Source organism: Sphaeramia orbicularis, chromosome 4 (assembly GCF_902148855.1).
Source record: "Sphaeramia orbicularis chromosome 4, fSphaOr1.1, whole genome shotgun sequence".
Lineage (NCBI taxonomy): Eukaryota > Metazoa > Chordata > Actinopteri > Kurtiformes > Apogonidae > Sphaeramia > Sphaeramia orbicularis.
In genome coordinates, this window is record NC_043960.1 from 59,134,881 (window position 1) to 59,158,608 (window position 23,728).

The 23,728-nt window shown below is 41.3% G+C and overlaps 2 protein-coding genes across 2 annotated transcripts; one reads left to right on the forward strand and one right to left on the reverse strand.

Moving 5' to 3' along the window:
* The first annotated feature begins 3,112 nt into the window (after positions 1-3,112).
* Positions 3,113-16,668, forward strand: LOC115417676 (uncharacterized). Its single transcript, XM_030131703.1, has 6 exons — positions 3,113-3,220; positions 10,285-10,430; positions 11,624-11,746; positions 12,187-12,211; positions 14,172-14,213; positions 15,250-16,668. Exons 1-6 carry the CDS (start codon positions 3,181-3,183, stop codon positions 15,534-15,536), a joined length of 663 nt encoding a protein of 220 aa, XP_029987563.1. The 5' UTR covers positions 3,113-3,180; the 3' UTR covers positions 15,537-16,668.
* Positions 16,669-19,134: 2,466 nt separating this feature from the next.
* Positions 19,135-21,313, reverse strand: LOC115417669 (interferon-induced protein with tetratricopeptide repeats 1-like). Its single transcript, XM_030131696.1, has 2 exons — positions 21,224-21,313; positions 19,135-20,501 (listed from the first exon to the last, which is right to left on the reverse strand). The coding sequence occupies exons 1-2, from the start codon at positions 21,226-21,228 to the stop codon at positions 19,193-19,195; spliced, it is 1,314 nt and encodes a 437-aa protein (XP_029987556.1). The 5' UTR covers positions 21,229-21,313; the 3' UTR covers positions 19,135-19,192.
* Between the last annotated feature and the right edge of the window lie 2,415 nt (positions 21,314-23,728).

Genomic DNA, 23,728 nt, shown 5'->3' on the forward strand with positions numbered 1-23,728 from the left:
ACCCAACATCACTGCAGAATTGTAGTACGGTACTGGCTAAACGAGTTACGGTCATTTTTGTGATGTTTTAACGCTGTTGCTATTTTTAAGGAATTTTTTAATGTAAATATTAACATTTAACTCAATAGCTTCCAGGTCATGTGACCTATTGACCCAAAATCACTGCAGGATTGTAGTACGGTACTGGCTGAACGAGTTACGGTCATTTTTGTGATGTTTTAAAACTGTTGCTATTTTTAATTATTTTTTTAGTGTAAATATTAGCATTTTAGCTCAATAGCTTGCAGGTCATGTGACCTATTGACCCAAAATCACTGCAGAATTGTATTACTGTACTGGCTGAACGAGTTACGGTCATTGTTTTGATGTTTTAACACTGTTGGTATTTTTAATGATTTTTGAAATATAAATATTAGCATTTTAGCGCAATAGCTTGCAGGTCATGTGACCTATTGACCCAAAATCACTGCAGAATTGTAGTACTGTACTGACTGAACGAGTTACGGTCATTGTTTTGATGTTTTAACACTGCTGGTATTTTTAAGGAATTTTTTAGTTTAAATATTAGCCTTTTAGCGCAATAGCTTCCAGGTCATGTGACCTATTGACCCAACATCACTGCAGAATTGTAGTACTGTACTGGCTAAATGAGTTACGGTCATTTTTGTGATGTTTTAACACTGTTGCTATTTTTAATTATTTTTTTAATGTAAATATTAGCATTTTTGCTCAATAGCTTGTAGGTCATGTGCCCTATTGATCCAAAATCACTGCAGGATCTTAGTACGGTTCTGGCTGAATGAGTTATGGTCATTTTTGTGATGTTTTAACACTGTTGCTATGTTTAATTATTTTTTTAATGTAAATATTAGCATTTTAGCTCAATAGTTGGCAGGTCATGTGACCTATTGACCCAAAATCACCTCAGAATTGTAGTACTGTACTGGCTAAATGAGTTACGGTCATGTTTCTGATGTTTTAACACTGTTGCTTTTTTTAATGATTTTTTAAAATGTAAATATTAGCATTTTAGCTCAATAGCTTGTAGGTCATGTGACCTATTGACCCAAAATCACTGCAGGATCGTAGTACGGTACTGGCTGAACGAGTTACGGTCATTTTTGTGATGTTTTAACACTGTTGCTCTTTTTATTAATTTTTTAAATGAAAATATTAGCATTTTAGCTCAATAGATTGCAGGTCATGTGACCTATTGACCCAAAATCACTGCAGAATTGTAGTACGGTACTGGATGAACGAGTTACGGTTATTTTTGTGATGTTTTAACACTGTTGCTATTTTTAATTATTTTTTTAATGTAAATATTAGCATTTTTGCTCAATAGCTTGTAGGTCATGTGCCCTATTGACCCAAAATCACTGCAGGATTGTAGTACTGTACTGGCTAAACGAGTTACGGTCATTTTTGTGATGTTTTAACGCTGTTGCTATTTTTAAGGAATTTTTTAATGTAAATATTAACATTTAACTCAATAGCTTCCAGGTCATGTGACCTATTGACCCAAAATCACTGCAGGATTGTAGTACGGTACTGCCTGAACGAGTTACGGTCATTTTTGTGATGTTTTAAAACTGTTGCTATTTTTAATTATTTTTTTAATGTAAATATTAGCATTTTTGCTCAATAGCTTGTAGGTCATGTGCCCTATTGATCCAAAATCACTGCAGGATCTTAGTACGGTTCTGGCTGAATGAGTTACGGTCATTTTTGTGATGTTTTAACACTGTTGCTATGTTTAATTATTTTTTTAATGTAAATATTAGCATTTTAGCTCAATAGTTGGCAGGTCATGTGACCTATTGACCCAAAATCACCTCAGAATTGTAGTACTGTACTGGCTGAATGAGTTACGGTCATGTTTCTGATGTTTTAACACTGTTACTTTTTTTAATGATTTTTTAAAATGTAAATATTAGCATTTTAGCTCAATAGCTTGTAGGTCATGTGACCTATTGACCCAAAATCACTGCAGGATCGTAGTACGGTACTGGCTGAACGAGTTACGGTCATTTTTGTGATGTTTTAACACTGTTGCTCTTTTTATTAATTTTTTAAATGAAAATATTAGCATTTTAGCTCAATAGCTTGCAGGTCATGTGACCTATTTACCCCAAATCACTGCAGGATCGTAGTACTCCATGGGCTGGTTTAGTTACACCTCTTTTTATTACATTTGAATAATTTCCCTATTTTTAATGAAATTAACATTGTAAATGTTAGCATTGCAGCTCAATACAAGATAAATATTCATTGAAGAGATTGAAACAAAATGTTTTAATCTGTTCAAAGGGTCTGGGGTGTATCCTGAATCACCGCTACCAGCAAACACGTACGGCAAGTCACCGCGGACGATAGAATGGTTAAAAACCAGTGAAGACTCACACTGACATGTCTGTTTATTGCCCATCAATAACCCACATTTTATTTTGAAAACCGGAAGATGATCCACGCTGTAGCATCCTTGCGCTGACTTTCTCAACCACCTCCGTGTTTTTACCGTAAAGTCTGTAATACGGGAGCACTGGAAATGTTGGAGCGGCTGGACTGACTTCGTAAAAAGGAGAGTCAGCTGGACTGACCGCAGTCTTCAATCTGGGGGTTCACCCCCCCCCCCGAAAAAAGAGAGAGACTCAGAGCTGTTGAGGAATATTTGTGTGTGTTCAATTCCTGTAAGAATATGAGCTTTGTGTTCAGCTGAACAGGTCCAGGTTTCACACCCAGTACACTGAGACTACATTTGAATAATATTTCAGTAAATACACTTTTTGTGACATTTTTGTTTGTTGTTTTGTTTGTTTTGTTTGTTTGGTGGTGTGCCTGGTGATTTTTCTAAAGTTAAATTTGTGCCGTGGCTCAAGAAGGTTGGGAAATTACAAGTCAACTGGGAGTTTGTTAGCCCCGCCCATCCCTCAAGCCTGTGACGTAATGAAGCTTCATTTGGTGAGTCAACGTTCCCATGGCTTCCAACGGCAAGTTGTTCAGATAGAAGAAAAAAACAGAAGTTGTTTAGACCGTCCCTCCCCTCCCTTTTCTACTCTACGCACACGACCCACCCCTCCGACATACTGCTGTATAAAAGCAGGACCTGTGAGCAGAGCCGGTCACAGCTGATCTGGATCTGAGGAGCTCAGACACCACAGACACCACAGACACCACAGGATGGACTTCACAGACAGGACTGTGCGCATGTGCTGCAGCGGTGAGTTGGATGTTGTGTGTTTGAAGTGGTTCAGATGTGAACGGATCTGGAGCAGACTGCAGTTTACTGAGAGAGTTTAAAGAGTTCAAAACAGTTTGTGTCACAGATGAATCTGACAGTCTGTGCAGAAACTACAGAAGGAGAGAGAGGTCACATGGAAAAGAAAAACCTGCTTTTAGGAATGAACGAAGTCATTAACAGAGAGGATATATATATATATATATATGTATATATATATATATATATATATATATATATATATATATATATATATATATATATATATATATATATATATATATATCGCAGTCCATAAAAACTACATCTGTGACAAAAAAAAAAAAAATACATGAAGAACCATTAAAAACTGGACCTGATGTCACTAACAGGTCAGAACTGGAAGGACTAATGACTGTAGGGGGACATTCAGACACTTCTGTGATTTTCATGAGTTTAGAAAATGTTTGTGTCAAAGGTCATTTACTGTGAGTTCTGCATTCATTCATTCATTCATTCATTCATTTGAATGAACTTTGTACTGAACACAACAGGTCCAGTCTGAACCCAAACACAAGGAACACAAGGAGAAAAGGACAGGAAGACCAGGTCTGGGTCCGGGTCCGGGTCCAGGTCTGGGGGACATTCATGAGTCCGGGTCTGGGTCCGGGTCCAGGTTTGGCTTCAGGTCCAGGTCCAGGTTGATGTGGCGGTGTGTAATGGGGGGGGGATTACTCGGCCGCACGCGCGCCGGGGGATGCGTGCGTGTTGGTTTGTAACCGCGCGCGTGCGTGTGTCCCTTCGCGTCCGCCTTGTAATCCTCTGGGTACAGAGCGGTGCAGTCTGTGACCCCCCCCCCCCCCCCGTAGAAGGTCATGTCAAACTTTTCACTCATTTCTTGTCGCTCCTTCCATTCGGTCTATAAGAATAAAAGCTAAACACCGTTTATACACTTCATAAACACACATGTCACATTTCCAACCGAAGGGACTTCCTACAGCTTTGGTTTAACCGCGTGCGTGCGTGGGCCCGACCGGTCTATAAATAGACAGATGCGAGTACGTGTGAACAGCCCAGTGTGTGTGTGTGAACAGCCCAGTGTGTGTGTGTGAACAGCCCAGTGTGTGTGTGTGAACAGCCCAGTGTGTGTGTGAACAGCCCAGTGTGTGTGTGAACAGCCCAGTGTGTGTGTGAACAGCCCAGTGTGTGTGTGTGTGAACAGCCCAGTGTGTGTGTGTGTGTGAACAGCCCAGTGTGTGTGTGTGAACAGCCCAGTGTGTGTGTGTGAACAGCCCAGTGTGTGTGTGTGTGAACAGCCCAGTGTGTGTGTGAACAGCCCAGTGTGTGTGTGTGAACAGCCCAGTGTGTGTGTGAACAGCCCAGTGTGTGTGTGTGAACAGCCCAGTGTGTGTGTGAACAGCCCAGTGTGTGTGTGTGAACAGCCCAGTGTGTGTGTGAACAGCCCAGTGTGTGTGTGTGAACAGCCCAGTGTGTGTGTGTGTGTGTGTGTGTGTGAACAGCCCAGTGTGTGTGTGTGAACAGCCCAGTGTGTGTGTGAACAGCCCAGTGTGTGTGTGTGTGAACAGCCCAGTGTGTGTGTGTGAACAGCCCAGTGTGTGTGTGTGTGAACAGCCCAGTGTGTGTGTGAACAGCCCAGTGTGTGTGTGTGTGAACAGCCCAGTGTGTGTGTGAACAGCCCAGTGTGTGTGTGTGAACAGCCCAGTGTGTGTGTGTGTGAACAGCCCAGTGTGTGTGTGAACAGCCCAGTGTGTGTGTGAACAGCCCAGTGTGTGTGTGTGTGAACAGCCCAGTGTGTGTGTGTGTGAACAGCCCAGTGTGTGTGTGAACAGCCCAGTGTGTGTGTGTGTGAACAGCCCAGTGTGTGTGTGTGTGAACAGCCCACACAGAAGGTCAAGTCAAACTTTCACTTCATTTATCTTTTCGCTACCTCCTGAAGATTCACATGATGTAAATTGCTTTTGTGCATTAATATTTATTTATTTGCACATCACAAACAACAGAAGAAAAAACAAGAAATAAATAAATAAATTTTGTGCGTAACACCATTGTGCAGGAGAGGACAGAAGCCAGACCTCCCTGGAAATAAACAATGCACATAAAGAAATACAGAATAAAAATACGATATAACTGAAAAACTTTAAAAAAAATAAAAAATAAATAAATTTTAAATCCACATCCAAATCAAATGCATCATCCTGACATTTTTTCATAAGTGACCGTCCTTTTCAGATGGTTTTTAAATAATGATAAAGAAGATGTTGATTGAAGTTCAGGGCGTAGATTTTTCCAAAGATGGTTTATTTCATGGATTTTTCCCAGAAAATGTCCCATACCCACTGGGGTTGTTCCAGGTACCCCTGGGGCTACGCAGACCCCCTGTGGAAACCCCTGCATTAACGGAACTTCCTGATAGAGTTTATGTGACGTTTTTGTTGGATTTTCAGAGAAAATAAGAGAAACTGAGGAGCTGTTTTTCATGTTTGTTTGTTTTTTTTTGTGATGAGCCTTTCTTCAGTGTTGCGCCTACTGTTAGCGCAAAAACATGAGTTTAATATCCATAAAAAACACTAAAATGTTGGATTAAGGCAGAGGTTTCTGAAAGGTCGAACTAGAGGAACTTCAGTCATCTGGTGTTCTGTTCTGACAGTCTGTCCTGTTGAAGTGGGTTCAGTTGTTTACCTGTTGCCTCTCCTATCATATTCCTTTGTCATCTGAGCAGAGGTTTCTCTGTTAGTCATCCGTGCCCAGAGGCTGCTGCTGTTAAACTGCTGTTGTAAACTGTCACACATACAGCAGCAGAAACACTGGGAACCTTGTGAAGGGTGTGTCTGTGGCAAGGTTATTATCATTAACGGAAACGAACGAAATGACGAAAACTAAAATTGAAAAAACATTTTCGTTAACTGAAATAAATAAAAACTCTAATTAAAAGAAAAAAACGATAACTAACTGAAACTGTTTTGTGAACTTACAAAACTAACTAAAACGTATAAAAATTATGGATACAATTCCCTTCGTTTTCGTCTTTGTCAGTGTCGGATTGATATGAAATTCATTTCTTTGGCTCCAGCAGTTTGAGCTGGTGACACCATAGGACACTTCACAGTCTGTCATGTGTGGTCACTGGTGGTTCCCAGTGGTCTTCTGGTCCCCACTCTACCTGGAACATACAGACTAAAGCTGGGACACAGCAGCACAGTCCTGTCTGGGGTTTACTTTAGTGATACATGGGTCAGGTTTTTTTTTTTTTTTTTTTTTTTTTTTTTGGTGTACCGTGTGTGTGCGCGTGAGTGACAGAGACAGAGCAGAGCTAAAGGACAGAGTCAGTGTTGAACTAGCATCCAGGTTAAAACTGGAGAGTTTATCACCATGAAAAGGCCTTCCAAGCCCTGAACTGCACAGTTTAGAAGAGGAGAAAAGAGGAGGATGAAAACTAATCCAATTACAGAGGTATGGAACCTGTTAGAATGTTCAAAAACGTTTGATGTTACTAGCTACAGCTAGCTGAACTGAACTGAAGCAAAGTTGGCTAATAATGGAACTGGAGATGATTAAGAGATGAGAGATCTGCTAAGGTGTGGTTTACTGCTGATGAACTGGGTTATATATGTTTATAAGTGGTTTATATATGTTTCTGTCTGCTTTAATTCCTGGTTAGCTGGTTTATATATGTTTCTATCTGCTTTAACTGCTGGTTAGCTGGTTTATATATGTTTCTATCTGCTTTAACTGCTGGTTAGCTGGTTTATATATGTTTCTATCTGCTTTAACTGCTGGTTAGCTGGTTTATATATGTTTCTGTCTGCTTTAACTGCTGGTTAGCTGGTTTATATACGTTTCTATCTGCTTTAACTGCTGGTTAGCTGGTTTATATATGTTCCTATCTGCTTTAACTGCTGGTTAGCTGGTTTATATATGTTTCTATCTGCTTTAACTGCTGGTTAGCTGGTTTATATATGTTTCTATCTGCTTTAACTGCTGGTTAGCTGGTTATATATGTTTCTATCTGCTTTAACTGCTGGTTAGCTGGTTATTTATGTTTCTATCTGCTTTAACTGCTGGTTAGCTGGTTATTTATGTTTCTATCTGCTTTAACTGCTGGTTAGCTGGTTTATATACGTTTCTATCTGCTTTAACTGCTGGTTAGCTGGTTATGTACGTTCCTATCTGCTTTAACTGCTGGTTAGCTGGTTTATATATGTTTCTGTCTGCTTTAACTGCTGGTTAGCTGGTTTATATATGTTTCTATCTGCTTTAACTGCTGGTTAGCTGGTTATATATGTTTCTATCTGCTTTAACTGCTGGTTAGCTGGTTATATATGTTTCTATCTGCTTTAACTGCTGGTTAGCTGGTTTATATACGTTTCTATCTGCTTTAACTGCTGGTTAGCTGGTTATATACGTTCCTATCTGCTTTAACTGCTGGTTAGCTGGTTTATATACGTTTCTATCTGCTTTAACTGCTGGTTAGCTGGTTTATATATGTTTCTATCTGCTTTAACTGCTGGTTAGCTGGTTATATATATTTCTATCTGCTTTAACAGCTGGTTAGCTGGTTATATATGTTTCTATCTGCTTTAACTGCTGGTTAGCTGGTTATATATGTTTCTATCTGCTTTAACTGCTGGTTAGCTGGTTATATATGTTTCTATTTGCTTTAACTGCTGGTTAGCTGGTTATATATGTTCTATCTGCTTTAACTGCTGGTTAGCTGGTTTATATATGTTTCTATCTGCTTTAACTGCTGGTTAGCTGGTTATATATGTTTCTATCTGCTTTAACTGCTGGTTAGCTGGTTTATATATGTTTCTATCTGCTTTAACTGCTGGTTAGCTGGTTATATATGTTTCTATCTGCTTTAACTGCTGGTTAGCTGGTTATATATGTTTCTATCTGCTTTAACTGCTGGTTAGTTGGTTTATATCTGTTTCTATCTGCTTTAACTGCTGGTTAGCTGGTTTATATATGTTTCTATCTGCTTTAACTGCTGGTTAGCTGGTTATATATGTTTCTATCTGCTTTAACTGCTGGTTAGTTGGTTTATATATGTTTCTATCTGCTTTAACTGCTGGTTAGCTGGTTATATATGTTTCTATCTGCTTTAACTGCTGGTTAGCTGGTTTATATATGTTTCTATCTGCTTTAACTGCTGGTTAGCTGGTTATATATGTTTCTATCTGCTTTAACTGCTGGTTAGCTGGTTTATATATGTTTGTATCTGCTTTAACTGCTGGTTAGCTGGTTATATATGTTTCTATCTGCTTTAACTGCTGGTTAGCTGGTTTATATATGTTTCTATCTGCTTTAACTGCTGGTTAGCTGGTTTATATATGTCTGTATCTGCTTTAACTGCTGGTTAGCTGGTTTATATATGTTTCTATCTGCTTTAACTGCTGGTTAGCTGGTTTATATATGTTTCTATCTGCTTTAACTGCTGGTTAGCTGGTTTATATATGTTTCTATCTGCTTTAACTGCTGGCTGCTTTGTGCATCTCCTCTCATGCTTTGCACATCTTCGCATTGTTTCACGTAAGTGACGTGTATGGATTGCACCCCCCCTCAACCTGCTATAGGGAATTTATACATTGTACGGTACATTGTGTCTCTGCTCAGTCCATGAGCCGCCCTAACCCCACGCCCAAATACAGTGTCCAGGGTAACCCATATCCGCGCCTCACTAATTTCTTTGAATAGGATGATGAGGAAGATAAAATATATGAAATAACTAAAACTAATACTAAAACTAAACTAAACTAAACCAAAACTAAGCATTCAGAAAAAAACAATAACTAATAAAAACTAACAAACCTGCTCTAAAAACTAATTAAAACTAACTGAATAAGAGAAAAAAAAGTCAAAACTAATTAAAACTAAACTATAATTAAAAATTCAAAACTATTATAACCTTGGTCTGTGGGAGTTCAGCAATTTTATACAGATAACAGCAAAAGAACATCAAAGACTGCCTTAAAGAATCTGTCTGGGATGTAAAAAGAGATGATTCTGTTTGTTTTATGATTAATGTCATTCAAGTTTCATCAGATCCCACTCATTTCATTTATTCCCTCACACAGAAGGTGGGTTGGAGCGTTAAAAAACACCTAGAAATGACAAAAACTATCAAGCCGTAATATGGACACTGAACGCATGTTTGAGCAGACGTAAAATAGCTGAAAGTTTATTTTATTCAATCTGAAAAAGTTCCATTATGGACATTTTACAGTTGTTTCTGATAATAAATATGTGAAAAACTTCAAGTGTTTTTATACTAAAACACAGAGGAACAGAAAACAGCAGAAGATTCAGAAAATGGACAATAAAGCCAAACATCCACATTATAAACCCAGTAAAAGTCAGTGTTAACACCAAACTAAGAACAGACACTCAGAACAAAACCAATGAATTACCTGTTCTTAATTATTCTGTTTGAGATTTGCTGATTTTAGTTGGAATTTTATTTTGCTATTTTATGTTTTCCTTCATTATTCTTTTTATTTTTGTTGCTTTTCTTTACTCTTATGTTCTTTTTTTTTTGCTCATTTTGATTTTAATTTTATTTTGCTGGATAAAAAAAACATAAAAATCTAATTATTTGTCATTTAAAGCTGAGTTTGACTTTTATCACCAGTCTGATCCTCAGTATCTGTAATCTGTTCATGTGTCATTACTCAGCTGAATGTGTTTCCTCATACTGTACTCCACCATAAACAGTCCATGTGTTTATAGACTGTAGGTCACATGGTCATGTTCAGACATGTGTCACAGCGTGCATTGTGGGAAGTGCAGTTCCACTCAGCTGCAGTAGTCAGAGGAAATGAAGCTGTGTGTGTGTGTGTGTGTGTGTGTGTGTGTGTGTGTGTGTGTGCGTGTGTGTGTGTGTGTGTGTGTCCTCAGGGTTGACTATCAGTCAGGTCTGTTTTTTTGAACCTGCACAAATGACTGATGTGATGTGGAACATGGACCAGTCCACGCCATCCTCTGTCTTCATGTCCTGACCTGAACCCATCATGTTGCCTTCACTGACCCACTTCTGTCTTTGTTTCCAGTTGGGCTGATGCTGATGTTGCCGTCGGTCTGGGCGGTGTTCAGTCTCCACTGTAACGTCACTCAGACTTCTGATGGGATGTTCAGGCTGTGGTTGTCAGAGCCGCCGCCGGCACCGGACTGCAACTGGTTGTGGGAGGACTCCAACGTAAGCAGGTTTAATTTACTAATGAACATCTGCATGATCAGTGAATGATCCATCCATTTTCTTCTTCTTATCTGGGGCCAAGTCACAGAGTCAACAGTCTAAGCAGGGACGCCCAGACTCCTCCCTCTCCTCAGACTCCTCCCCCAGCTCCTCCAGGTGGACCCCGAGTCGTTCCCAGTCCAGTCCGCAGTCATAGTCTCTCCAGTGTGTCCCAGGTTCTCCTCCAGGCCTCCTCCTGGTGGGACATGACCAGAACACCTCCCCAGGGAGGAGTCCAGGAGGATCTGAACCAGATGTCTGATCCACCTCAGCTGGTTCCTCTGGATGTGGAGGAGCAGCGGCTCTACTCTGAGCTCCGCCCCTGGTGATTGAGCTCCTCTCCCTATCCCTAAGGGTGCGCCCACCCACCCTACAGAGGAAACTCATTTGGACCGCTTGTATCTGGGATCTGGTCCTTTGGGTCCTGACCCAAAGCTCATGACCACAGGTGAGGGTCTGAACGTAGACTGATGGTAAATCCAGAGCTTGGCCTTTGGGCTCAGCTCCTTCTGAACCACAGACTGATACAGCGACTGCATCACTGCAGACGCTGCACCCATCCACCTGTCAATCTGATGCTCCATCCTTCCCTCACTCATGAACAAGACCCCAAGATACTGGAACTCCTCCACTTGGGGCAAAGACTCTCCACCGACCCGGAGAGGGCAGACCACCTTTTCCGGTCCAGAACCATGGCCTTAGATGTGGAGGTTCTGATCCTCATCCCACTGTCTTCACACTGGGCTGCAAACCGCCCCAGGACACGCTGAAGGTCCAGGTTCAATGAGGTCAACAGGACAACATCATCTGCAAAAAGCAGATTTTTGTCCAAATGAATGTAAAGATAGTTTATCAGCAGCTGGAGGGTTCAGACTGAAACTGTCTGAACTATGAGAGTCCAAATACACAAAGAAATGAAGCACAGACTAAGAACAGAGGAGTTAGACAAATATGAACCATTGAACTGTTCTAGTTTGTGTTCGTCTACAGGACAACAGACCCAGATCAGATCTCAGTGGTATCTGAGTAGCTCTGAAACACAGAGGACCCCCCCACACACACACTGTTCCATCCTCTGAGGCCCCGCCCACTACCGCTGCTGGTGACAGAGCAGGAAGTTTACGACTGAATCATGTTTGTTTGTTTATTTACAGAAAATAAATCTGGCTGTCAGTGTTGACAACTTCAGCGATCAGGTGTTCAACGTATCGGACCAGTACCTCATCCTGAAGACCTGCAGCAACTACACCACATACCAGCGGGGCTGTCTGAAACTGGTAAACAACACCTGACTATTACCCATCACAAAGAGAATGTCACCAACTATGAGGACTGTGGACGGTCCCAGCTGGAGGCCTTCTGGTGCCACCTGCTGGTTTAGACAGGAAGTAAAAGTTAGAGTTTGAATGAGCAGAGAACAGAGCTCAGTGTGGTAAACAGACTCCAAACACAGGTGTCCACAGAACACTTCCACCTGTCATTTCACGAACAGACTCAGGTTTGAGTTTAAATCTGACTTTGACTTGGATCAGATCTGTTAAACCTCAGTCTGATCCAGTTATCTGTGATCTGTTCATCTGTCTGTCATTACTCAGCTGAATGTGTTCCTCATGTCAGTTCAAACATGTGTGTGTGTGTTTGGACCACGGCCTGCTTTTAACATACGTGTGTGTGTGCGTGTGTGTGTGTGTATGTGTGTGTGTGTGTGTTTCCTCAGGGCTGGACTGCAGTTGTGTGTTCATGTAAGTATCTGATAAAAACACAAACTTCCATAAAGTCTGTGTCACATTAAAGTCAGTCCTCAAAGTCATCATCTGTCCAAGAGACGCATCACTTCCTGTTTGACCATCACAGTTCATCCTACACAACACAGTAGTAGTAGTAGTAGTAGTAGTAGTAGTAGTAGTAACAGTAGCAGTAGTAGTAGTAGTAGTATTTAGGGTCAGGTTACTTGGTTCAGAGTGTATTTTGGAATAAATGTACTCAGATGGTACTTAAAGGTCAGAGGTCATTCAGTTGTCCATAGTATTGACCCTTTGCATGTTATGTCCCTCTCTGTTCACGCTGTAATGGAGCACCATGACGGACGGCAGAAGTGCCGGACTGCACACTGGACGGCAAACCGGCTAATATTGGAATGTCCTGGTTTTTATTCGTTTTTTTTTAACCCTGCTTTACACATCCAGTGGTGGCACACAACAGTTCCATCCATGGTTTCAGCTGGTTCCAGACAGAGCCTGGATCTGATGGACCTGATATTACAGATAGAACAGACTCTGTTTGTGTCCACAGCATTAGCATTAGCTCTACCAAATGCTAGCTAGACTGGGTTAACTCCTATGATCCACTGTGTTCCAGTGTGTGTCATCAGTCCCTTCAGTATTAGTTCTGTTGTTGGAGTGTCTGCCTTTGGACCAGCTCCACTCTGTTCTATGTCCTACTGTTCTTGTCCTGATGCTGTTCCATCTGTTCTAGTGGTGGAACTGTACATATGACTGTGTGTAGACAGTACAAAGGCAGACACTTCAACAGAAGAGCTCATACTGTAGGATACTGAGGACACACACACACATTATTACACAGTGTTGGTTCATTAGAGCTGCTTTTGGTTCCAGTCTGTTTGAGTTTGGATGGCATGATGAGGAAACATGTTCAAAACATACACAGCTAGCTAACTAACGTTAGCTGTATCTGACCTTTACCATTTTGAGATCCATTCCTCTGCTGTGAGTGCAGTACAGCCACTGGGGAATCTAACCTGAGACTACGAACTGGGATCATCCAGACTGTAGTCTGCTTTAGATCACACCTGTGTATGGGGACACTGCATTTAGAACAGAATGGAACAGATGGTGTGCTTTAAACTCCAGTAGACTGGAGGATTTAGTCAGATCTGTAAACACACCAGGAGGCAGAAGGTATGGGTCTGTAGCTAGCCTTGCTATCGCTAACTTCTCCAAACAGCGTTCTTTGTGCCGTCAGTAAGGTGAGTCACTTACAGGACAACTCCAAAACTTTATTTTCAGTGCTGTAGACAGAATCTGTCGCTCATTCGTTTGTTTGTTGTGTTGCTTTTGCCGTCCACCATGGAACTGCAGCCCTGGTCACATGATAACTGTGACGTCAGTGCAAAGGGTTAATAAATATATGTTTACTACAAAATATGGTGTAGTATACAACCAATAGTAGTACTACTGACTGAAGTAGAATTTGTGTATTAGTACTTCTGCTATAGTAGAATGTGTGTATTAGTACTGCTACTATAGTAGAATGTGTGTATTAGTACTGCTACTATAGTAGAATGTGTGTATTAGTACCGCTACTATAGTAGAATGTGTGTATTAGTACCGCTGTTATAGTAGAATGTGTATTAGTACCTCTGCTATAGTAGAACATGTGCAATAGTACTGCTACTATAGTACAACATGTGTATTAGTACTACTACTATAGTACAACATGTGTATTAGTACTACTACTATAGTACAACATAATACTTCCTTCTGTAGTAGTACATGTATAATATTAAATTAGTTTTTGGAGTCAGAGTTTATGAATGAATTTGATTGGATTCACTTCTTTTTTTCCTTGTGAATGAAAACATATTGTTTTACACGTTCTGTATTTAAGTGAATACTGGTTTGAACTGGGAAGGATGGACTCCACATTAAGGGACTTTTTTTTTGTTTTTTTTTATTTTTCTAGTTAACTGCAGCTCCATTGTGACTCCGCCTCCTCCTATTCTGGGTGAGTTTCTTCTCCATCTTCTTATTTGTATTAGTGCTGAATTCTAAACATTCACCTAAAAAGTCCTTCAAAGCAGTCGTGCAGTACTTTCTACTTTCCTCAACTGCATTTCTGTTCAAGTACAGATACAGCGTTTAGAAAAGCAGAGAGAGAAAAAGAAAAGAAAATATCATGAAACAGGGATTTTCAAGAAAAAAAACAAAGAAATACAAAACAGTTCAAGACTGAGTTTGTCACATTTAAGATTAAATCGAAAAAACCTGAGGCTGCACCAGGGGAAGGTCCCCTCATCATGGAAGACAGCCTGTATTATCCCTGTTCCCAAGACGAAAAATCCCAGGAACTCCAACGACTTTCGTCCCATAGTTCTGACCTCACGGGTGATGAAGTCGATGGGGAGGCTGGTACTGCATCGTCTGAGGTCACTGGTGTAGCGTGTTCTAGACCAGGGCTCTCAAACTCCTGTTCTTTCAGGTTCCACATTCAGCCTGATTTGATCTGCAGTGGACCGGACCAGGACAATAAGAACAGAAGAACCTGTAAATAATGACAACTGGCAATTTATGTCTTTGTTTTAGTATAACGAAAAAAAACAAAACAACTGAAGACCCATAAAAACCCAAACGTCCACCTTTAACCCTTAAAGACCCAAACGTCCACCTTTAACCCTTAAAGACCCAAACGTCCACCTTTAACCCTTAAAGACCCAAACGTCCACCTTTAACCCTTACAGACCCAAACGTCCACCTTTAACCCTTAAAGACCCAAACGTCCACCTTTAACCCTTAAAGACCCAAACGTCCACCTTTAACCCTTACAGACCCAAACGTCCACCTTTAACCCTTAAAGACCCAAACGTCCACCTTTAACCCTTAAAGACCCAAACGTCCACCTTTAACCCTTAAAGACCCAAACGTCCACCTTTAACCCTTACAGACCCAAACTATATACTCACCTGGACACCAGAGGGTTAAAGTGTGTTTAATACGTTCACCTGGTTAGCAGAAGGTTCACTCTGTGTTTTGTGTCTCCTCAGTGGTTCCTCATATCCCTGGGCTTTGGCTTTGGCTGACAGTGGCTGCATCGATCCTTTTTGTGCTCAGCGTCTTTGGCAGTTTGGTCCACTGGTGCAGAAAAAGGAGTCTGGCCAACAAGAGTCATCAGGATCAGACTCGAAGGGTGGAGGAGGAGGTGATGGAGAGGATGATGCAGGACCAGGACCAACGCCTACAGGCAGATCAGATGTGTGATGTTAAAATCCCACTGGCTGAAATCCAACCACTGGATCAGTGTGTAGATCTAGAAGACGGAGCATCAGTTTGAACACAGAAGTAGTTGGACTTATTTTTAATCAGGAGGTTTTGATGACAGTGCCACAGCATTAGAAGACTGGTCTGCTTTGGTGGAGGTCTGCGCTCTGAATGATTTTCTAGTTTTGGATGTTTTTCATCTAAAAATATTTAAACTAAATGTTGTCCTTTGAGTCTGTTTCAGATGGCATTTAGACCTTTACAATTCTGTGGAATATTTGTCTGAAACTGGTCTGGTTCAAAAGGTATGAATCAAAAAGTAGTGGGCGGTCCATCCGTGATGCCCTTGACCCTGCCCACTTATAAAATATAGACTCACATTTTTTCATAAAAGTCAACTCTTCTCACCATAAAATCGACCACATCTAGAACCCATGGTTCCCACGGGTCAACGCCAGGGATGCAAATTATCGATTAATCCATTAATCATTAGTTGGTTGACCTTATTGATTGATTAACGATTAATTGATAAGCGGTGATTTTCCTGAGAACCTGAATTTCTCGTTCAATACAGTCTATAAGAATAAAAGCTCAATACTGTTTATGTACTTCATAAGAAAATCGTGTCACATTACTTAATGATTGATTTATTGAACCATTGGATACAGTCAGTGTTTCCAGTGGAATTCATCTGTTGGTGTGGTGGTGTGGAATGGGGGGTGCACGTGCGTGCACACAAAAGGGTTAATAGTCAGTCTCTGCTAGAAGTCCCGCCTCTAACCTAATTATCACTCTCTGATTGGCTCTGCGGTTTTGCTATCGTACATGTGATTGGCCGTCCCTGCTGTTCCTCCATCTACTTGTAAAAGCTACAGTTATCTGCTAGTGGGACAGGACAGGAAAAAATAAATAAATAAAAGAGTTGGACCGGACAGGAGGGAGTTCGTATCATCAACCGCTTAGCGTAAGTTGTCAACATGTTTGCATTTGTTCTGTCCGGGTCACGTCAGTTAGACAGATTTGAATATCACAGGTGTCATTTACATGTACATTTGTTCATGTGTCTGTTTGAATATCACAGGTGTCATTTACACGTGTCTGTTTACTTGCATGCGCATGCATATGTGTGTCCATGTGTGCAGGGCCGGTTCATGGCATAGGCTGATAACTGATAACATGATAATTTCTCATTAATTGTCTTAAAAATAAAGAAATGAGAGAAAATAAAACCAAAACAACAACCCCCCCTGTAATTTCTCAGGTGAACTCTCCCAGACCGGTGCTCACTGAGCATGTGCAGGAGTGACAGAGACAGAGTGGAGCTGAATGACAGTCAGACAGGTGTAGAACTAAACATCCAGGTAAAGGATGGAGAGTTTATCAGCATGAAAAGGCCTTCCAAGGCCTGAGCTGCACAGTTTAGAAGAGAAGACGAAGCAGAAAAATAATCCAATTATAGAGGGATGGAACCTTTTATAATGTTAAAAAACGTTTGATGTTACTAGCTAAAGCTAGCTGAACTGAAATGACGCAAAGTTGGCTAATAATGGAACTGTAGATGAATAAGATATGAGAGATCTGCTAAGGTGTGGTTTACTGATGAACTGGGTTATATATGTTTATATATGTTTCTATGTGGTTTACATATGTTTCTATGTGGTTTTTATATGTTTCTATGTGGTTTACTGCTGGCTGCTTTGTGCGTCTGCCGCATTTCCAGTACGTGGAACTGGCTCAACTCGACTCCACTCTGGTACCAGGTCCTATTCCAGACCGTTTCCATTACAGGAAACTACAGACTGTACAGTACCTGGTCGTCATAGCGATGCTGCATGTTACTTCCTTGCCATCTGCTCAGAGTTGCTGATAAACTTGTTCGTTGTGTGTTGTCTCATCAAACTCATGCTGAAGTTTTATGTTGGCCACCAAAGACTGAGTCTCCTGACTGAATGGTGTAGTTTTACAGACTGTCGTCATGTGGATTAACCTACCGCTACATTTACTATAAAACTACTGCACCTGTTTTTTGTAAAAGGGCGGGTCACAGAGACGACTCTGACCAATCAGTGGTCTGCAGTGTTTACACAGTGTCACCTTTTAGTATCTGGTCCCCAGTCCTGGAACCTCAACAGAGGTGATACCAAAAAACTAGTACCTGGTACCAGATTCCAGGTCCTTTTTCGTAATGGAAACGCAAAAAGACCGAGTTGAGTCAAGTCAAGTCGATACTACGTAGTGGAAACGCGGCATAAAGGGCCCACATGGTTTGGCTTTCATGGGGCCTCAGCACAGAATCAAACTGAACACAGAGTTTAGTTCCAACACACTGTGTACTGCGGTACTGTGGTTTTGTTTGTTTTTGTTTGATTGCTGCTATTGTTGTTCATTTTGTCTTATTTACTTTATTCTGTATTCAATTTGTGTTGTCTTCAAGTATGTATGTGTTTATTTACTTTTCTGTACGTCAGTATAAGTGTGTGTGTGTGAATATAAGTGAGGTTGACTATTTAATTTGTTCATATATTGCGCTGATCAGAGGCTAAAGGATTGACTCATGTGGAAAAGGGGCGGGGTCAAATCAGTGCTAGTTCCTCCCACTCCTTTTCAAACGTACAAATGAAGTCATACTTTGTTTTCATGTACATCTATAAGTTTTTTCATGTTTTTTCGCATTCTGTTTTATTTGTAAGGACTAAGTGGGATTACTTTTGTTTTTTTTTTGTATATTCGGAATAAACTGGAACTGAAACATTTAACCTGAAAAAGTTGCTGTTAAATGATTGTGATTCTGGTTTCGTACATAACCTGTACATGTTATTACAAATCATGGTATTAATTTTCACTATTATGCAAACGACACACAACTGTACTGACTGATTAAACCTGATCAGACCAAGCACGTGGATAAACTGTCTGTGTCCAAGACATAAAAAAAATTCATAAAAAACTGTGAACTTTGACCTACTTTTCCCAAAATGTAATCCCATTTATTCTGGTCACTGACAATATAAACCCAATCTGGTCTGAAATTAACCAATAGTTTTACAGCTAAAGTGTAAACAAAGAAACAAATCAAAAACAAAACCCCTTCCCTCCCCTTCAGGCGGTGGGGTCATAAAAATAAATCAGTTTAAAGCTGGGCATATGGAAGTAAATCTGTCTTCCATATGGGCAACATTAAAGTTGTGCAGTAAACGTTGTGTTTGTGGATCCGTTTATGTGTCTGTTTAGACGTCAACGCCCCCGTATGATCGGTCAAAGGTTAAAGGTCAATAATGCATCTGATATCTGATCGGTCTTAGGATCCAAAATTAATGACACTTTATATAAATGATATTTTTTCTGTATCAAACCTGAGAAAATGTATTATGTTTGCTGATGATATGCATTTATTTTGTACTGAAAAAGATATATTTGAGTCATTACAAGAAACAGAAAAAGAACTGGTATTGATAAAGAAATGGTTTGATTATGATAAATTATCTTTAAATGAAAATATAACAAAGTTTATGATCTCTTAGGTTCAATGTGTTAATAAAACATGTCAAAGGCAAAGAAATAACTAAAATCATCCAGCTGAGAAAACGACACCAAACAAGGCAACGTTTATAAGAAATATGAAGGAACAATTGAAAGTGTCCAGAAACGTCCGAATCTGCTCCAACTCAGAGGAACTGACTGGTTTTGTGATTCGTCGGAGGTCGGTTTGGGAATTGTTCGTTTACGGCGTCAGAGCTGCTGTTGTAACAGGAAGTCGCGTATTTCCGGACACCTCTGGTTCCTGTTCCGATCTCGGATTCTCTCCAGTGTTCGCAGACTGTGTTCGCCGTAAAACGTGAGCGGACGGATCTCCGCTGCCGCCATGTGGAACCGGATGGACTCGTCGCTCCGGTTCATGTAGAAGTGCAGGAATTTGGCGTAGTAGTTGTAAACCATCTGAGCCTCTTCTGGGTCCAGGTCCGTGCGGAGCAGGTCGTCGAAGATCTGCTGGCCTTCGGCCAGGTTAGTGTTCGTCTTAGCGTAAATGTTTGCCAGGGATATTTTCCTCTTGAGCGAAGAGTCGGGGTAAAGCGCGATGACATCTTTGAAGAGGCTGATGGCTCTGTCCACCAGGCTTTGGTTTGGACGGTCCTGGTCCTGGTCCCGGTCCAGGAGGATCCTCTTGTTGTAGCAGTGTGCAGCGCAGTCCTTCAGGTACCGGTGATCTGGATGCCTCTGCAGGGCCTCCTCCGCCAGGTCAGTGGCGTCGCTGGTGGAGATCTTCATGGTGTAGAGCCTCAGTAATGGTCTGATTCCGCTGTAGCTGCTCGCCGGCTTCTTCAAAACCCTGGTGGCGAGTTCACGGGCTTCAGATTCAACATTCTGCCCTCTGCTCGCCAACGCCTCCAGGTGAAGAGCGGTGAGGTACAGGTTCTCCGGATCGTGGGCTTTTGCGATTCTCATCCTGTCGATGATGTCATCGTCCAGTGTCGGTGCGGCCTGAACCAACGCCAGCACGCGGCTGGAGCACCACTCCACGTGGTCCGGCTGCATCCGGATGGCGCTCTGGAACAGATCCGCCGCCGCTGGACTCCTGCCGAACTTCATCAGGGTCCAGGCCTTCTCGGCGTAGACGTCCGGGTGGAGGTCGTGCTGCTCCGGAGGTGGGTGCTCGCTCATCAGCTCGTCCACTTTCAGCAGGTAACGGCGGCTTTGCGCCGGTTCCCCCAGGTGATGGTGCAGCCACGCCAGGTTCCCGTAGTTCACCACCAACCACGGCCCCTGGTCCGAGACGGTGTTCCGGATCTGGCGGAAGGCCTCTGCGGCCCGGCTGAAGAAGCGCAGGGCGTGGTCACAGTCGCCCAGCCGGTGGTGGATGAAGCCCTGCAGGTTGTAGATGTGGCCCAGCCAGACGTAGCCCTCCTCCGAACCAATGTCCGTCAGGTTGTCGCAAAGGCGCAGCAGCCTGGACCTGCTGGAGTCCAGGTCCCAGGTGAAGTGACACTGCAGGGCCTCGAGATGGACCTGGAGTCGGTGTTCAGGTGGAGGCGGAGCAGCACTGAGGAGAAGCAAACATGAGGGTCGAACATGAGCGCAGATCTGAACCCTAAAAGACCCAGAACCATCTACTGATCTAAACTGTTTAATTCCTGTCGATCCACAAATCCTATCAATCCATGTCAATAATTGGTGTAAAATATAGTTCTTCATCTTTCATGGTCATCAAATATGACCATATTTGGACGTTCAGAGGCTCCATAGTTACCATGGAAACACCGACATCTTCTACAACATTGATTCCCCAGTAAAACCCATGGAGTTGGTTCAATGACAGGCTTATAAATATTAAATAATGAATAGAAAATGTACAAAATACAAAATAATATGCAAAAAATTGACTAAAATTAAGTAAAAAAGTATAAAATAAGTAACAAAATGAACAAAAAATAATAAAATATGAAGCAAAATGAATAAAATAAGATTGTCAGTGTCTGTTTTTTTGTTCAGTTAATGATAATATTTTGATGAAAAAGTCACTTTTTCTTCAGTTTTTCTCTGTTTTGATAAAATAACCTTTGAATTAACTCTGAGCTTTAATGAACATCTACATGATACAAGAGAAAAGAAAAGACACAAAAACAGACGATACAATACGAAAAAATACTAATAAAATAAATCCAAGCAGAATGAAGAGAAGAAATTAAAATAAATAAAAGGAGGATTTAACATCAATAATGAAGGATCGGAGGCTGTTTCAGTGAATATTTAATACAAACTGACCTCATGTTTCAGTCGTCTCCTGTTCGTCTTCGTCTGTTTCAGGTTTAGTGTCGAAGGCGTGGAACCATAAAGTCAAAGTCCACATCCACGTTGGACCGTCTGTCAATATTCACCGCAGATTTAATCAGAACGCAACAGACCCTTTACCGCAGGGGTGTCAAACATATGGCCCGGGGGCCGAAAGGGGTCTGATCTCGTCCATCAAAGGGTCCGATCCAGTCCGCCAAATGGCACGATCCACTCTGCCAAAGGGTCCAATACAGTCCGCCAAAAGGGTCCCATATTTTTCAATTCAGGTTTATAATCAATCGTGCTATGTGTGTAGTTTGATGCCACACAGCTCACATGAAGATACTCTGTTCGCTCCTTATCCTCTCTCGATCAATCACACACTATTGACAATGATAAAGTGGACAGTGGCCGTCTGTTCGTCTGTCACGGCGTACCCCTGGCTGGGGTTGAGACCCAACGTGACCTTCCTTCAGAAATCCAAGAAATTTCTCTAGAGACACTAATACTACTATGGTACAGAAAAATGTTGTTTTTCGGCTCAGAGATCTGTCTAATTTTTTTTTTTTCATTCCACAGTTGTGCTTCCATTCCCCAGTCACAGAACACACACGGTATAATTTGGGACACATCTGGGTGTAACATTACTCTCAAGGTAGCATGCGGGTTAGCAAATTGTGAAAACAGGGCTGATAAATTTACTTTTCTCCAGTTATAGTCCTTTACAATCTCACGGCATTACTAGGTACACAATCCCCACTGACACATTATGATGCTAAGACCTCATATTTTTATTTTATTTTATTTTATTTTATTTTTAATGTTACTACCACATATAATGGCACCGTAGCTCTAACTCCTTCTGATTATGGGTATGGCTGTCCTACAGATATGGTGTGGACGTGTGGTCAACACTCTTATTTGTATTTCCCAGCATGATGGGCAGGTACATGTCACCTCTCTTATTTGGTTCCAGCTATCTCCAAATTGACCATCAGCCCAGTTATGTCACCGCCTCACACCTGTGTAAAACGGGATCGGATTTCAGGTGGCCATAAGTTTGTAATCAGTATTATTCCCATGTACGGCCCTGCTCGCTTAGCCTCGTACATAGAAGAACTTTCTGTGGAGCTAGAGAATCTCACTGCGTCTGTTGAACAGGGGTTTAATGACCAGTGAGATGAAAGCTCTCCGCACTGTCGCATTACAGAATAGGGCAGCTTTAGATCTCCTATTGGCCGAAAAGGGAGGTGTCTGTCATCTTATTGGCGACCAGTGTTGTACCTATGTACCTGATGTTTCCACAATCAGTTTGATCACCCTAGACGAGTCCTACATGAGGAAAACACTGCATACACTACAACAGGCTGGGATTTTTGGGGCTGGCTGCTGTCTGGGGGATGGAAGGCAATGTTGATGAAAATTATTGCTGTGATTTTTGGTGTGTTTGTATTACTCCTCGGATTATCCTGTTGCATCATTCCAATAATACGTTCAATGATTAGCAGTGTGATTGGTACTTTTAGTATGGTATAGCATGAAGTGATTGATGATGATGATGATAATTATGATTTTGATGACTTAGATGATCTTGATGATGATTTGATGGTGTATGAAGAAAGCAACGTGTAATCCTGTCAAATTAACAAAAATTGTGAAGCTGGAAATTACTGTTCTGACTGATGTCCAAAAGCAGATAGATCATGGGTGGATGTTTATAGTATTTTTTTCATAGTATTTTGCTATTTGTCCTCCAATGTCAAACCTGATCTAAAAAGAAAAAAGTTGGCTACATATAATTTATCTGGAAAATATCTGGAGAAATATGGCTTAATTAGGTTGTCTATGGGTTGATAATCATTTATAATCATTTATTGATACTCGTACGTAAATTTTATGTTTTTGCATGATTGATTCGGTTGAATAATCAAAAGGGAGGAAATGTGGTGGAAAAATTTACTTTTTATATTTTATACTCTTTATATTTTATACTGTTAGTACATCTTCTTTTAATGCTGAGTCATTATTCATTATGCGTGATGTTTACCACTCTGTAACACCCCCAACCCAGGAACGGAGTTCTTGCCTTGAGTTAAAACCCAAACACCTAAATGTCTGAATGTGTGGATAGAGGATGGCGCCTGCACTCCAGATTGGATCCAAGCAAGGTTAGAGTGGAGAGGTCATCATGACCTCTTCACGGAGCAGAGAAGGAGTAGTATGGGGTGGTACGATGTACGTAAGGAATGACATCATAGTTTGAGGGGGTTGGATTTGGTTCTATATAATCTTTAGTTTTCTCTTGTTTAATCAGACTTCACTTACAGAGTTTCTCTGTGATTGACTTCTCAATAAAGGCATTTATTTATTTTAACTCTAACTTTCTCTCCTCCTCTTTATGTGTGGGTTATCAGTTGAACATTTCCATAACACCACCAAAGGGGTCCAATGCAGTCCACCAAAAGGTTCAGTACAGTCCGCTGAAAGGGTCCGATA

Excerpts from the sequence above, each read along its gene's own strand:
- LOC115417676 (XM_030131703.1), top strand. The coding sequence starts at position 3,181 with ATGGACTTCACAGACAGGACTGTGCGCATGTGCTGCAGCG. Across the intron at positions 11,747-12,186 it reads AGCGGGGCTGTCTGAAACTG|GGCTGGACTGCAGTTGTGTG; the intron begins GTAAACAACACC and ends GTGTTTCCTCAG. Across the intron at positions 12,212-14,171 it reads GACTGCAGTTGTGTGTTCAT|TTAACTGCAGCTCCATTGTG; the intron begins GTAAGTATCTGA and ends TTATTTTTCTAG.